General features: G+C 38.8%; 1 protein-coding gene across 1 annotated transcript; it reads right to left on the minus strand.

The window, feature by feature from the left end:
* Positions 1 to 372: 372 nt before the first annotated feature.
* On the minus strand, positions 373 to 9,174 carry LOC135206533 (inactive hydroxysteroid dehydrogenase-like protein 1). The gene is made up of 7 exons (XM_064237886.1): positions 8,976 to 9,174; positions 8,399 to 8,521; positions 7,819 to 7,929; positions 4,900 to 5,117; positions 3,348 to 3,483; positions 2,038 to 2,135; positions 373 to 1,048 (listed from the first exon to the last, which is right to left on the minus strand). The coding sequence occupies exons 1-7, from the start codon at positions 9,166 to 9,168 to the stop codon at positions 983 to 985; spliced, it is 945 nt and encodes a 314-aa protein (XP_064093956.1). The 5' UTR covers positions 9,169 to 9,174; the 3' UTR covers positions 373 to 982.
* Positions 9,175 to 12,101: the final 2,927 nt, after the last annotated feature.

Raw genomic sequence — 12,101 nt, forward strand, 5'->3', positions numbered from 1 at the left:
TACCCAGGGTTCCCGGATGTGGGCGGGTCTTGCTATCACCTATACTTAAGATAGCAACGCCGCTGGCGCCAACAATTTGAATTTCGACTGCCGTAGGTAAGAAGCTATAAGCTATGTAACTGTTCGGTAAGTCACTTATGTGAATATATATATATATATATATATATATATATATATATATATATATATATATATATATATATATATATATATATATTTAAAATAGGCAATAAAAATAAAAAAATAAAAATAAATTTATAATTATAATAAAAACATAAAAATAATATATCTATATATATATATATATAATATATATATCATATATATATATATATATATATATATATATAGGTATGAGTATATGGTATTTTAACGTAAACAAGTACTTCCAACTTTGTCTTATTTTTTTATAGGTCACGAGGCGCGATCAAGATCACCTGTTGCTCTTCATCATCAGTTATTCACCATCCTTCCACGAAGAAAGCGTCGAGCTCGACACATGCCGGCACCTCGACTTTTCGTTACCGGAGTGTACAAGACAAATATCCCCATAATTGATCAGGTGATCATCTGCTTGATGCGACCTTTCGGAGTCTGAACACACGCGACGATACGAATATCCCATCGGTAGCCTCACCGTGTCACGGCCAGCAGATAACTAGGCCGATATCGATCCTCTAGAGTCGCTATGACATAATGATAATAATTCATCCCTGATGTGTGTATTTCTGGTGATAGAAGTTCATCACTCTCGACGTGGCTCGGAAGTCGCGTCTAAAGCCGTTGGTCCCATTGCTGAATAACCCACTGGTTCCGTGCAACGTAAAAACACCATACAAACAAACAAACATCCCTGAACGCCTGTCGTCCTCGAATTCTTCTCTTTTTCTCTCGCTCTTTCTCTCTCTCTTCGGAAGACCTTTGAAGAAGCTGCTTTAAGAAGAAGGTGGGCGCTTCCGAAGTGACCTGCCGTATCGCAATTTCATGGCACCAGCGTGATCGACATTGTAGTCACCAAAAATTCCGGCATGGCGCGCAGTGCCATCAGCTGTAACGTGTAAACAAATGACAGTAGTAAATAAACCAACGAATGGGAATTCAAATGAACTCGTTGTATGAAGCTGTTCCTACATAGGGAAAGAAACTAAATGATAGAAGACAGAAAAAACCAAACAGGAAACAAGTCTCTTACCGCTCTGGATTGGAGTTGTCGAAATGAATTTCAATTGCTTGGAAATTGCAATAACTCCTGTCAGTCTGATTCACTGACAAACTAAGATGTTTGACAAAAAAATAAAAAATAAAAAAATCTGTTAAGATTAAATATCGCTCATAAAACTTACAACACTTCCCACGAAATCCTGATTATAGCAGTAAAAGGCCACGGCTATATGTTCATTAAACTGATCAATATGAGATCCAGGAGAGAGAGAGAGAGAGAGAGAGAGAGAGAGAGAGAGAGAGAGAGAGAGAGAGAGATTTCAGTCCTCTGATTCACCACCTTTATACTACTTTGTAAATCAGTTGAAAGTCTCAGTGACCAAAAATATTGCACATCATCCTTCTCTGCCGTGTTTAATTAATATTCAAAAATTACACCCACATTCTATGTATAGATTTTCAAATCCTTCGCTAGTGTCTTTCAAAGTATGTTGGCAATTTTCCGAATATTTTATGTTTTTAACAATTAAGAACTGAATTTGTAAACCATTTGATTTAAGTATTTTCAGAATGCATTAACTCCAGGCTAAATCTATTATATGAGTAGTACACAAATCCCTGATTGGATTGTTATTTCATTTAGCTCTGATGATGGGAAGGTGTTTCTGAACGTACACACACACACACACATATGTATATATATATATATATATATATATATATATATATATATATATATATATATATATATATATATACGTATATATATATACTTATATATATTCAGTATGTATGTTTGCGTGTATGTGTACAGGTGTGTGTATGTGTGCTTGTCGATATAAGAAGAGAGAAAAAGAGCTAGACTTTCATGCAGACCTGAATTTCGTGAGGCCAGTAGCCAGCTGTTTCTCTCGCGTAGCCAATGGTAGCCACAGCATCCTTTACGAAGTCGTGGGGAATTGGGACAGTTAATCCTGAAAAAGCAGAAATAAGAAACGTTCTATATAAATTTCATCATTCTCCACTGTTTTGCATGCAAATGAGCATATGGAACAGACAGTGCTAATCAAATTCGTTTTCGGGAAATTTCAGTATCTTGGTACCTAGTGCTATAGTAGATTCACATCAGCCGTACTTGGCCAGTCCCTTATGACGCTCCTGATTGGCTGTTGGTAAGCCAATCACAGGGCTGGAAACTCTCAGTCTCTCGAGAGAGTTCACATGGGTAGGATCTATGCAAGTTCTCGAGAGAGACTGAGAATTTCCAGCCCTGTCACTGGCTTATCAACAGCCAATTAGGAGCGTTGTAAGGGACTGGCCTAGCCATCAGATGCACGGTTGATGTGAATCTACTGTAGTATTAGCCAAGTTTTAAGTTAAATTTAAGGTGCATTTTTCCGTGCTAATGTGACATCACTTTAAAACAATCTTGCACGACTTGAATTTTGCAACAGCAGAGAAAAACTTGGATATTCGGAAAGTTCTGGCAACTTTCAAAAGGTTCCTTTGAAAAACTCATCACTTTCTATCAATTGCTGCCAGTATGTTGTGGTAACGATAAAATGCACGCACTTACAAAGCTATTTAATTCTTTTTAGCTGCAACAGATGATGAAAGTTAGTAACATACTGAAATCTTTTATAAATTCTTTTATAAAATCTTTTATAAATTCATTTCTGAACAAGTTACACGAGACAAAAGATATTTTGCGAAAAATGCATAAAAATATAAGATTCCAAATTTGAACATTATACTCACCAAATAATGTACTAAGTGCGGTATTCATAATGACATGTAGGAGGTTATACAAATATATTCATATACAAATATATATATATATGTATGTATGTATCGTATAGTATTATATATATATATATATATATATATATATATATATACACGTGTGTGTGTACTATGTATATGCAATTCACGTACTAAATTCCTCTGGTGTATTATATATATATATATATATATATATATATATAATATATATATATTGAAATACATACATACACACATATATGTGTGTGCTTATGTATGTGCGTGTATTTGCATTATGATATCCATTTTAAACCCCGAGGGAAAAGAGCCTACTGCTTCTTGAACACTCTCTCTCTCTCTCTCTCTCTCTGTCTCTCTGGCAGCATGGAAGTGCTATTCTCATACCGAGACAAATTATCCAGTACCTGGTTTGGGCCTGTCATCATCATCATTCCAGGCGAGTAAGTTCGTAGCGACAGCCCCTGGAAGGACGGTCTGGACGTCGACTCCGCTCGCTCTGTACTCGTGCGCCAGAGCCACGCTGAAGCTTCTGACGAACGCCTGGAAAGGAAAAATATTCCAGCGAAAAATTTCAATGGCAGCCGTTATCGACTGAGAAAAAAGGGACTTTATTCCCTTACTGTCACATCCAGTAGCTTGCTTTTTTATACATTTAAAGTGGGTGTTTATTGGTCCTACTGCTAGGAATTCGCAAATCCTGACATTAAAATAAAAACATGCAGGTAATTTCGAGTGTTGAATATCGGCAATAAGCAATTTAATATGGCGTAAGCAGCTATAGTAGATTCACATCAACCGTGCATTTGACGTCTAGGCCAGTCCCTTACGACGCTCCTGATTGGCTGTTGATAAGCCAATCACAGGGCTGGAAACTCAGTCGCTCTCGAGAGAGTTCACATAGGCAGGATGTATGTTCCACATCTTTTGACGGATACTTTTGAAAGACGTATCCCTCAGGAGAGGTGGAACATACATCCTGCCCATGTGAACTCTCGAGAGAGACTGGGCGTTTCCAGTCCTGTAATTGGCTTATCAACAGCCAATGAGGAGCGTCGTAAGGGACTGGCCTAGACGTCAAATGCTTGGTTGATGTGAATCTACTTTTTTTTTATTGTAATTCGTTGCTTTCACAAATCCTGACACCAAAATAAAAACACCAGCTAATTTCGTAATTTGAATATAGGCAATAAAGAATTTAATATTCCGTAAACAGCCAGAAGAAATTCAGTCGTCCTAATAAGCAACGCAAACATCCAAGCTCCAAGGTCAAGAACATTCCATTCTCAGTCAGTAAGAAATATTGATGAATCGCGTCTTGGAAATTACAGTAAGTAACATTCCCCGTTATTTGGCGTTCTCAAATCAATATAGCCCGGCGTCCACGTTTATTCAGTTCTCTTGGGTTCTTCGATTCTGTCAGGCGTCATTAGGAAAAAAAAAAAAAAAAAGAGAGAGACTCGCTATTTCCTGTTGGCGTTCTCTCTCCTATACAAAGAAAATGACTTGATGAACTTGGAGAAAACTTCACCAGAAAACATATATATTATATATATATATATATATATATATATATATATATATATATATATATTATATATATATATATATTAAAAGGAAGCCCATAAAAACGCCATAATATAGAAAGTAAGTATACTATATTTCAGAGACGGTTGTGTCTCTCTCTTCAGGTAGGTAATGAGTATAGCACTTTTAATCTATATTTTTGGCGTTTTTATGGACTTTCTTTCATTATAGATCGGAATTCTGTTGTAACAGAACATTCTTACCAGCCATATATAAATTATATATATATATATATATATATATATATATATATATATATGTGTGTGTGTGTGTGTGTGTGTAGAATCTACTGGTCACTCTCCACCAGATATATATACATATGTAATTGTAATAGCCACAATGCCCTCCTAACGCCAAGTTCAACTCAATTACCTTCGTAGCTGCGTAAACCTGGAAGTAGGGAAATGGAACGGCGCTGAGGGTGGACGAAATGTTCACGATGAGACCGCGCTTTCTTTCCAGCATTCCATGAAGGACAATTTTCGTCATCGCTGGAACGGAAGCGACGTTAACCAGGATCTGATTCCAGATCTCGTCCTCGCTCAGTTGCTCGAAGTCTTTCGGGTAAGCCAGGACGCCCACGTTGTTAACTGTTCAAGTTTAATGATAAAGATAGTATTTAGTGCATAGTGCGAATTATGGGTGGTGAATTCATACCCCAAAAAAAAGTCAGAACATGATTGGCTAGTTGGTCTTTTCATTGGCATTTGATCTAAGTATAAGAAACTCATTTAGAATCTATATCTACTATAGTAGATTCGCATCAACCGTGCATCCGATGTCTAGGTCACTCCCTTACGACGCTCCTGATTGGCTGTTGATAAGCCAGTCACAGGGCTGGAAACTCTCAGTCTCTCTCCAGAGTTCACATGGGCAGGATGTATTTTCCACCTCTCCTGAGGGATACGTCTTTCAGGAAAGGTGGAACTTATATCTTGCCTATGTGAACTCTCTCGAGAGACTGAGTTTCCAGCCCTGTGATTGGCTTATCAACAGCCAATCAGGAGCGTCGTAAGGGACTGGCCTAAACGTCAGATGCACGGTCGATGTGATTCTACTATAGCCCCTTTATTTCCGTTGCTGTGGGAGGCTGAAACCAACATTCTTTGCAAGCTTGAATTTCAAGTCAATGTTCCCGTGGGTTTGTTCCATGTGAATAGGTATAATATAAATAATAATAATGATCATAGGTAACTGGATCGAAAAAGATAACATAGTACTAGAAAGAAAAACGCCTTTTCGCCTCTGATCTCTTAAATCTTCATCTGCCTTTTTCCAAGTCATCATCACATGGCTTCCGAACTGACTTTTGCCCTAAATAATGAGGTTCCTCTAAGATAGTCTTTATTCTATTATGCATAGACTATTTTATATAAATTGACTGGCTACACAGCTAATAGACAACATTTGCTAAATTGATCCATATTCACTTGAAGAGGAAGCAATTACTGAATATTTCCTCGAATTGCATTAACACAATGCATGCATACAGACCGTCAAATACACCTGTTAATTATACTCATTAGTTGAATGTAAAACCTGGCAAAAAATACATTTTGTGGCAAGTCACTTTTTGAATAAAACTTCTTAGCACTCCATATCTGACGGCCATGTCCCTTGGTGTCATAACACTAATTACTAATATTGGTAACATCACCAACGGCTTTACGTGACTTCCGAACCACGTCGAGAGTGAACTGGTGATAGAAGTTCACTCTCGACGTGGTTCGGACGTCACGTAAACCCGTGAGAGCCGAACCTTGTATGTGTACAGTATACCCACACGTGCGAACCGAACCTTGTATTGTAACCGATTCTTGTAACAAAAACGCAAGTGTGGACGGTTCCTCGAACCCGAACCCCGAACCCGCGAGGTTCGAGGCTCGGTTCGCCCTCCGTCCCGCCAATTGTCGGTTTTTGGGCCCCGCATCAAAGGGAGGTCTCTTTGAACGTTACGCCATGTGTGGACGGGACCTGTATGACACGCGTAACAACAGAGGTTGCTGAACTTGTTAACACCGACTATGAACAAGACCGTCCATAGTAGAGTCCCTTGTTTTGGTCAGTCAGTACGTATATGTCTACCATGGCTGATTGAAGTGACGAAGAGGTCCTTCAATTTATTAGCTATTACGAAGAAAAGACTTCACTGTGGCCAGAAACTTCTTGGAATCTCAAGTCAGCGAGTAATTCCCGACCACTGTATTCTACCCTTCTAGTATATAACCTTGATTGCCACCATCTTCTTTTATTTCGCTTCATCTTCGTTAAATAATGTGTATAAATGTACGCGGCAGCTGCTACTTGCATGGTGGCCATCGTCGGTAAACAACCCGGACAGAGACAGACTGGTGATCGCAGTGGATTGAAATGAAGTTACGTGCTTAACGTGGTTACGGTTCGTCCTCTACATTTTGACACCTTGTAACCGTATATGCGTAACTCAGTTACACATACAAGGTTCGGCTCTCACGTGTGTACCCACCTTTAATAACTGAGTTACGTATATACGGTTACAAGGTGTCAAAATGTTGAGGACGAACCGTAACTACGTTAAGCACGTAACTTCATTTCAATCCACTGCGATCATCAGTCTGTCTCTGTCCGGGTTGTTTACCGACGATGGCCACCATGCAAGTAGCAGCTGCCGCGTATATTTATATACATTATTTAACGAAGATGAAGCGAAATAAAAGAAGATGGTGGCAATCAAGGTTATATTCTAGAAGGGTAGAATACAGTGGTCGGGAATTACTTGCTGACATGAGATTCCAAGAAGTTTCAGGCCACAGTAAAGTCTGTTCTTCGTAATAACTAATCAATTGAAGGACCTCTTCCTCACTCCAATGAGCCATGGTTGACATATACGTACTGACTGACCAAAACAAGGGACTCTACTATGGACGGCCTTGTTCATAGTCGGTGTTAACAAGTTCAGCAACCTCTGTTGTTACGCGTGTAATACAGTTCCCGTCCACACATGGCGTAACGTTCAAAGAGACCTCCCTTTGATTTGGGGCCCAAAAACCGACAATTGGCGGGACGGAGGGCGAACGGAGCCTCGAACCTTGCGGGTTCGGGGTTCGGGTTCGAGGAACCGTCCACACTTGCGTTTTTGTTACAAGAATCGGTTACAATACAAGGTTCGGTTCGCACGTGTGTACCCACCTTTAATAAAGCCGTTGGTCCCGTTGCTGAATAACCACTGGTTCCATGCAACGTAAAAACACCATACAAACAAACAAACAAACAAACAAACCTGATCTGGAGATGAGAGGGCAAACTACTCACCCAGTATTCCAATGTCTTTGCCTTGCAAGCCCTGTGCAATGGTCTCGTAGATCGGTCTACCGCTTGCAAAGTCTGCTACGATGGTCTCCGCTTGCACCTTGTCTGTCTCAACTGAAAATGTAAACAACAGATTAAAATTATAATGATGAAGGTGATAAGAGGGTTCTTTAATCTATTGCAATGTATATCTTTCTTTTGGCTCGTGATCTGCTTCCATATGAAGAACTGAAGTGTATTGATGAGCAAGCTGCTAACCATTGGAAAATCTCAACTATACTTCTAAACATGATTACAATATCAACTCATGAATCATGTGGGTAGTTATGCTGATCGAGTGAACTGCCATTGTCGTGTTAAACAAGAATGTATGCAGATTATGATAGCAGTCAATAAAAAGAAAAGCTATTTGCAATGGAAATATAATTTACTTTTCAGAGTATGCGTGTCTTTGATCATTTGTAGAGAATTGTTCCTTAAACAGAAAACGAAACTAATAAGAAGTCTTTGATAATTTGTAGAGAATTGTTACACATACAGAAAACGAAATCAATAAGAAGAAGGAGAAAGAGTTACGACTCACTGATTTTCTGGGCTACTTTCTGCAATTTATGACGATTTCTTGCGATCAGCACGATGTTGAAACCTCTTTTGGCCAGTTCCTGAGCATAAGCCTTGCCGATACCGTCCGTAGACCCTGTCACCACTGGAACAGAGTAATAATAATAATAATAATAATATTGATGACCAAATAACACACACACACACACACACGTGATTTTAGTCTAACCGAACACCACGGGACAATAAGAGGAACAGTAGCCAGAGCTTTATATTTTTCAAGCATCACACCAAGAAACAACCAACAGCACCAATTAATAATAATAATAATAATACACCTAAAGAACTCCAAAAACAGTATTTATAAACTACTGTGTGCTGGTTACATAAGTGTTAAGAACTAATCCCTACTTAGAAATTCAAGGATACCACCATTGTTTCTCGAACAGAGCAGTCACTCCATACTACATGAAGAACGTGTGGGACATGACAAAGCAGTAAAGAATTTTGAAATTTATATGTCTAATCATAATAGTACTACATACTGAATGTAAATCCTTCTACGGTAGAACACTGATCGGGAGCAACGCTAGACTCACCCGCCCAACCTCCGTATTTCTTTTGCAAGTTCGTCTTGCATATCCTTGATATGCCATGATACCATACGAGTAAAACCACCTTCCACAATAAATTTAAAACTATCACAATAACGACTATCATGCCAATAACGGCAAAGGCGTCAACTGTCCTTTGTCCATCGTTGGATGTCTCGCTAGGTACGATCAAGGACATGGTCGCTTCACATGGGTCTAATACTGACTGACTTTCTTCTTTTACAGCTGGAACGTCGACTGAATTTTGACCTACAAAGCTGAAATGTCATGAGCGCTCTCGTTTTCTTTACTAGATAAAATGGTAGCTTTGTTGTGTAATGTTATCATTGTCTGCAAAAGTTTATGAACAACATCCTATGAGGTTTCATCGGTGCTGGTTATTGTTTTTTTTTTTTTTTTTTCGTAGCAGAGATTGTCTATGCCATATTAAGTACACTAACTGGGAGCATAAAACTTTTATTTATGAACTGGATGTTACTGAAACGAAAGCCTTGGGCTTCCGAGAGATGGCCAGTTGCAATTCTTAGGAGTAGAATTCCAGTCAAGAGAATGAGTGAAAGAGCGAGAAAAACTAATCTATCTTGAGGTGGTGTCCATATAATGTTGTATGAACTGCGACCCAAGAAACTCTCAGCCACGGCCGGGTGTGGCCTGTCCTTATAACGTTGTCAGACTCACGATCATGTGATTAACTTTAACCTTGAATAAAATGAAAACTAATGAGACTAGAGGGCTGCAATTTGATAAATGCTGGACAGGCATTTTTGACGACAAAGAGGGAGTAAGAGAAACCCAAGAACATGAGAAATTCACAATCGAAAATTATGAGCATCTTGGCCTTTACTTACATTATTGTACTACCTTTTTCTCCTTAGTTCATTTGGCATCAATTTTAGTAAACCAAACAAAAACTTCTTTCAGTTTCCTTCTGAAGATTGGAAAAGAAACCCACACAATCACAGTGTAACCTGTTAACTTCTAAGTATTTACATAAATTTAGTTACACAGTGATTTTGTGGGATTCTTTTTCAATCAATTTAGTGTCCTCGAGAAGCAGCATGAGTAGTAGTACTTCCTAAGGGGCTACAGCCTCCAGCGGTGATTTAACAACATATCGAGACATGATGAAGCGAAACTTCAAAGGAGGAAAAATCGGGTTAAATCCCTCCACCGAGAACCTTCTCGTCTCTCCGAATGAGGAGAAACACGTTCGAGGAAAAACCAAGCGCAAACTTTTTCTTCTTCTTTAACCGCCTGAAATTGCCTAAGAAAGTCGTTGCGGAAGGATGTTATCGATAATTATTCGTAGCTTGGTTTGACATATTCATTTGGCACTAGGTCAAAACGCGAACGAAATCAGATAGAATCGGCGGTGTTGTGACTTGTGATAGTGATCTTTTTGTGTGTCCATTTCTGCTGACGCATATATAGGTAAGATTGGAACTCGTTTCTTTCTTGACACTGCATGTGCATTCGATGAGGGATTTGGCAGTATTTGTTTAACCAACTGAAAAGCACAGAATGTACAGTGCGCATATTTTCTACAAAAACAAGTTGATAGCTACACGCTACATAGAATGTGGAGAGATATAGGCCTTTTGATTAATTAAGTAACAACTGACGTCCTATTAACTAGATTTAAGGAAATATGTCCCTGTAGTACATAAAAAAATACAGGTTGCCGAGGTCGTAAGAAAACAGTTGCTTATTTACCGTCACTAATATTCCATACCTGTGAACGAAATTATTGTCTATAATATATGAGACACTTTCCTTCTATCACAAACAGGCTGACGCCCGTGTCCCACATATTGCGGAAACAAACATGACTGACAGTTATTGTTTTCTTGCTATTTTCCTCATGAGCCAGTCTTTCCAAGGAATGGGCTTATTGCTTCGATATATATCGACTTGATAACGTCACTAGGCCGTCCTGACTTCGTTCCCGTCCACTGGACGGTGGTTCGATCCCATGAGGGGACGAAATTATTATCAACTAAAAATTCTCCTTCGGTACATATATGAAAATATATCAATTCCGAGGTAGAGCGAATTAGATATTAAAAGACATTTGTAGCTCGAATGATCTATATGAATCACGGTGATGTGATAATTATTCATTACATATATATACATATAGATGGTAAGTTGCTGAGAATGTTTTTTTTTTTTTTTATATAATGGAACTGAAGAATTCGTTAGAGTTTGCATGCGAGAAAATAACTGGTTTGCGGTAAAATAGGGAACCCTGGTGTACTATGTCCTTATGACTGTTTAATATCTTTAATGAAGAAGTGATGTGAGAAGTCAGAAAGAGAACAGAAAGCAAGTAAACCTGTCCGATGAGAAGATGGTTTATGAATGGTATATGGAATACGATTATGTCTGGAGAAGATACAATACTGGCTGGGAATAATAAAGAAACCCTACTGAAACTATACTCTGTGTTTTTCAACTGTCCATCCGGCGGTGGTGTTTTCGCATGGTAACACTGCGTCCCGGGCTTTAAATAGTTACGCTATGTATAAGTTTTAGGTAAATAAAAGGATATCTGGGTGTATATTTGCAACTGAAAAGTGTTTTAATAATTTACTCTATGCGAGTTACACCGTTAATATTCGAAATAGGATATTATTTAAAGCCAGGGACGCAGTGTTACCATGGGCAAACACCACAAGCGGATGGACAGATGGAAAAAACACAGTATAGTGAAGGAACTATTGAGATAACTCTCCTCTGCGGAAGTGAAACGTGAATGTTGACTGAAAGGAAACATGTAGGCTCCAGTAGAAAACATGAGACGTATGAGGATGTGTGGAATTAGTGGTACAAATCAGCCACAATAGAAAAGTTGGATCAAAGTATTCTGAGGTTGGTGACCCATTGTAAAAAGAACAGAGAATGATAGGTTGGCGAGGAAGACCGAAGAAAGATAAAAAGATGGTGCGAGGAAATAGCTAGAAGGAGACTGTTTCAGTTCTGTCTGATATAGAGGTGAATGAGCAGATAGAGTTCGGTGGTCTATCACACTGATGATGAGCATTCGTTGCAGGTGTATGAAGGGGCTGATGTCGTGTAAGTTTTCTGAATGGTAATTTAACCACAATTGAG

Source organism: Macrobrachium nipponense, chromosome 31 (genome assembly GCF_015104395.2).
Source record: "Macrobrachium nipponense isolate FS-2020 chromosome 31, ASM1510439v2, whole genome shotgun sequence".
Classification (NCBI taxonomy): domain Eukaryota; kingdom Metazoa; phylum Arthropoda; class Malacostraca; order Decapoda; family Palaemonidae; genus Macrobrachium; species Macrobrachium nipponense.